The 4,608-nt window shown below is 36.9% G+C and overlaps 1 protein-coding gene across 1 annotated transcript; it reads right to left on the bottom strand.

The window, feature by feature from the left end:
* Nucleotides 1-928: 928 nt before the first annotated feature.
* Nucleotides 929-1,864, bottom strand: LOC143399087 (olfactory receptor 2Y1-like). The gene has a single exon (XM_076855810.2). The coding sequence runs from the start codon at nucleotides 1,862-1,864 to the stop codon at nucleotides 929-931; it is 936 nt and encodes a 311-aa protein (XP_076711925.2).
* Nucleotides 1,865-4,608: the final 2,744 nt, after the last annotated feature.

Genomic DNA, 4,608 nt, shown 5'->3' with positions numbered 1-4,608 from the left:
CAGTTACACAAAAGTTCATAGGATGATCGATAGTGATAGAATTTCAAGTTACCACTGTCTGTACTTTTGTCCAAAATTTCTAGAAACTTCTACTATTCCCTACCATAGAACTCCCCCCTCTCTGTTCACTTTTATATTTATGTCATTCCCTTCTATTCTTCTTTTTATGTCACTTCCTCATGGTTCATTGTTTTATGCTAACTTCTTAAATATTCTTTTCTGTCTTACATGGACAGTATTTCATTTTATGACACCATAGCATAACTAAAACTCAATGCAGCTGATGAGGTATTGATGTCTTCTTTTATTCAGGATCCCCCCAATTATTCTGCCATTTTTTCAAGTAGGTAAATGTCATCATATCTGAGACTCTATATGATCTACTAGGTACATCTGTTTGTGATCTCCTTGTTTGCTCCAAATACCTTGGAAGGGTAACCATTGTATAAGAACATAGAAATCAGCCCTGAAAAATAAGGATATATGACAAAGTCATAGCTAATTAGCAAAGCAGGGTGAACACATCTCCTATGCCTTTGGGCACAGTGTCATCTACATGGCACCACATTGGGAGTCATTAACTTTGGAAAAGGTGTTTTCATTCTGCATTGAGTCTTCTGTAATGCTCAGATATGATGATAATTCAGGCCCATTCACCATATGTGACCACAATACCCCCACTTCCCAGCCTCATTCCTTTGGAAAGTTGTGATAGAAGTCAACACTTACTCCTAGCTGCACAGTAGTCACAGGAAATGAACTAGAAAGAGTCCCCAAAGGTCCCTATGTCTAACATTCAAGCCAAGAAGGCACTAAATCCACAGAGATTACAGAGGACTGTGCATGATCATCAGTCTTCCAAGGAACAAGAGAGGACCCATGGTCTGAGAGTTATTACTTAAAATTTTACTCATTCTCTTTTCCCATCTTAACCTGAGTCTCTGCTTCTTCTTAGTACTTTCCCCAGAGCTCCCTTCACATCCTTGTTTCTTAGGGTATAAATTAGAGGATTGAGAATGGGAGTGACTATAGTGTAAAAAAGGGCAACAAATTTTCCCTCCTTCTCAGAATAACTGTGGATAGGTTGGAGGTACGTGTAAATGGCTGAGCCATAGAAGAGGAAAACAACCAGCAGGTGGGACCCACATGTTCCAAAAGCTTTTCTGCGCCCAGCCATTGATTTGACCTTCAGCACTGCCTTAGCAATGTACACATAGGAGACTAGAATCAGTGCCGCAGGCACAACCAAGATTATGACTCGGGCCACAAACATCTTGGCCTCTGTGCCTCCTGTGTCCTCACAGGCCAACTTCAGGAATACAGGCATCTCACAGAAAAAGTGGTTCAGTCGGTGGCCACAGAGGGGTATGGCCATCATGAGGCCTGTCTGAATCAGAGAGTTCATGAATCCTCCTACCCAGGAGGTGATAGCTAATGCCTGGCAGAGAAAGGGGTGCATGATGGTTGTGTAGTGGAGTGGACGACACACAGCTGCATAGCGATCAATGGCCATCACCACCAGGAGCACACACTCAGTGGAGCCCAGGGCAAGGTAGATAAAGAGCTGGGCCACACACCCTCCATAGCTGATGGTCCGGTCCAGTCCCTGAAGGTTGATTAGAAGCTGAGGCACAGTGCTGGTGGTAAAGCAAAGGTCCAGGAAGGAGAGGTGGGAGAGGAAGAAATACATGGGCGTGTGCAGTCGAAGGTCTATTCGGGAGAGAATGATGATGGTGGTGTTGCCCAATAGAGTTAGGGAGTAGAAAATCAAAATAAAGACAAAAAGGAGGATCTCCAGTTGAGGCCAGTCTGAGAAGCCCACCAAAATGAAGCTCTCTCCAGAACTGGTGTTGAAACTTCCCATAGCCTTTCACCTGCCAAATAGGAGAAAATAATTCAGGTCATCCTATGAAGAATACCATTAAAACATTTATTTCACTGTGTTTCTTAAATTCTCCAAAATTGTGCATGTTTTTTTAAAATTTTTCTATTTAGTTCTGTATATCCAGTCTTCTATTATGACTCTTCTTGAGATAGGAGATCACTGAATTAGGAATAATATGGCCTAAGTTTGAACTCTAGTCCTGTTGTTCATTTTCTTTGTGACCTCTGCCAGCTCAGCCAATTCTTTGGATGCAATTCTTCCTTGTCTGAAAGTAGAGATGATATATATTGTTTCCCTTACAAAACCAAGATCATGGTAACTACTTTTAAAAATCTAACCTGGAAAACACAGCATTAGTTTCCTGCAGTTCCTACTGTCTTCTTTCCTTGATTTATTAGATAACCTGTTTTAGGAGATTAAAATACTACTGAGATACCAATTTAGATTTCAAGTGTTTGTCTGCTTCCTTCTCCTCAATAAATATGGTCAGTACACCAAACCTGGAAGCCCCATGCATGGCCAGAAATGGACCGAGAATAGTGTAGAACCATTTCTTTGGTGATAGCAATTAGTAACAAACATTGCATTATTATGAATGATCCTACCTGGAATACCTTCTTCCACACATCTTCAACTGATAAATCATTCATTACTCCACAGAAGGAGTTTTCCCATCCATTCCAGCCCTATCCTCACTGTGCAGTTTTCTACCACACTTGACATTCTTATCTCATTCTTTTTATAAAAATCATAAGTCCTTGCCTCTCTCTGAGTCCTCAGTGGTAGAAAAAAATACTAAATATAATAATAAATATTGTCTTCTTTTAGGGTGCATATAAAGGTGATAAATACATGTTAATTTCATTTGGGAAATTAATGTTTGTAACTTATACAATGTTGCATACATTTTGGCAAATGAAATGTTTGACTTTCCCTTCAAATCTTGTGAAAATTCACCTGAAAAACCTGCATATAAGCTGCTAATACACTCTAATAAGCCATAGAAGTAGGATAGAAATTAAGGTTGCTTTGTTTAAGACTGATATTTTTGTAGTTAAAAATCCAAATAAGATTATAAGAAGTATGACAGAAAGCAAAAACAAAACAAGAAAACAAACAAAATAAGCTCCATATTAGCAACTTTTGCCAAATTAATTAATTTTTCTCTTTTGTTAAGTTTTCTGAACTGGAAGATCATCACTAATGGATCAATGCTGGATCAATGATTTTAATAAGAAATTTAGATGCTATCTATGATGATTTTGTGGAAAATGGAGAAAATATGAGTGATAAAAACAAAGTGTTAATTTTCATGTTGTCTAACCTATGTATCAAAGATGGTTTTTGAATGAGAAGCATATTGGTGCACATATGAAGTCCCTACTGATCAACTCTATTACCGATGAGGGTGCTCTCTGTTCTAAAAAATTCACTTCTCTAAGTCTCAGTTTACTTAAGTGTAAAACACAAGAAATAACTTACTTCACAGGCTTTTGATCGTTTTAAAATTATATAATGTTATTTGTACATTAAAATAAACAAATGGGATGCAGCATTTTATATTTTATATTTAACACCATTTTATTTTATTTTGATCAGCATGTACAAATTATATATTTTGGTGTATTTCAGTGAGATATTTTAATACATATATACACTATACACTAACCAACTCCTATCTCCTTTACCTATCCCCCCTTCATTTACCAAATTCTACTGATAGCTATTGTATATTTAGGTTGACTATTTTTATCTTCCTAATATGAGAAAGAATACAAAACTCTTGTCTATATATGCCTGTTAACACTTGTCTTTCTACAATACTGATCTTCACTATACAATAGGGTTTGCTTTTGTTCACCATTAAAGTATCCCCATTTCCCGGTATAGTTCCTGGAGAACAAAAGGCTCTCAACAAATATGGTTACATGAATTAATGATTCATTTCCCACGTTGACACCATGCCTGTAGCACATAAACTTCCCAGAACTATTTGTTTCTTGTGAAAAATGAAGGAAATAACACATCTGCACTCTTTTATCATTTACTGGCACAAGGGCTTTAACCATTCTCATTTTATATTTTTAATCAATGACATATTTAGTGAAATATAGATGTACTTAATATACAAATGAACTAAAGTCTAAAAACATAAATAAAATGATAAATGATTGAATAATAATCCAAAAGGATTTCAATATGATGACAGGAGACTGAAAACCAATAAATAGCCAGCATAGTAGATAAGATATTAAGGTAATATTAAACAAGGAATATTGAGTTTACCTTCAACTCAGTTGGAAAAATATAGAATGGAGGAGACAAACATGGTAGCTATGTATTACAAAACTAGAAAACAATGATAACCTGGGAGTGTACTGACCAAAACCTCAGGTCAACAGTGTCCTCTGATGGTTGAATTCTACCAAGTGCCAGCACAGACTGGAACCTTGGCCTCTCAAGTTAGCAGAGCAACCAAAAGATCATTTCTTCATAGTCCCTTGTGCTACCTAATCCATAGCTTTCTCATATGAAATCTTAAAGAAAGTTTTTATTTAATGACGCCACTGTGTAAATTTCCCATCTGTAATCTTTTGAGCCTTTATTTCTATCAGATCCCTATTTCCACTTTGTTTCTTTTATTTCTTGATCCGTCATGTCAGTATTTTGCTAATATACTTAAACTTGTCACAGTCCCACCCTTCAGATTCTGGAAGAATGCA

Source organism: Callospermophilus lateralis, chromosome 5, assembly GCF_048772815.1.
Source record: "Callospermophilus lateralis isolate mCalLat2 chromosome 5, mCalLat2.hap1, whole genome shotgun sequence".
NCBI lineage: Eukaryota > Metazoa > Chordata > Mammalia > Rodentia > Sciuridae > Callospermophilus > Callospermophilus lateralis.
The sequence above is the reverse complement of the archived record's forward strand: the minus strand, read 5'-3'. Positions and strand labels throughout refer to the sequence as shown.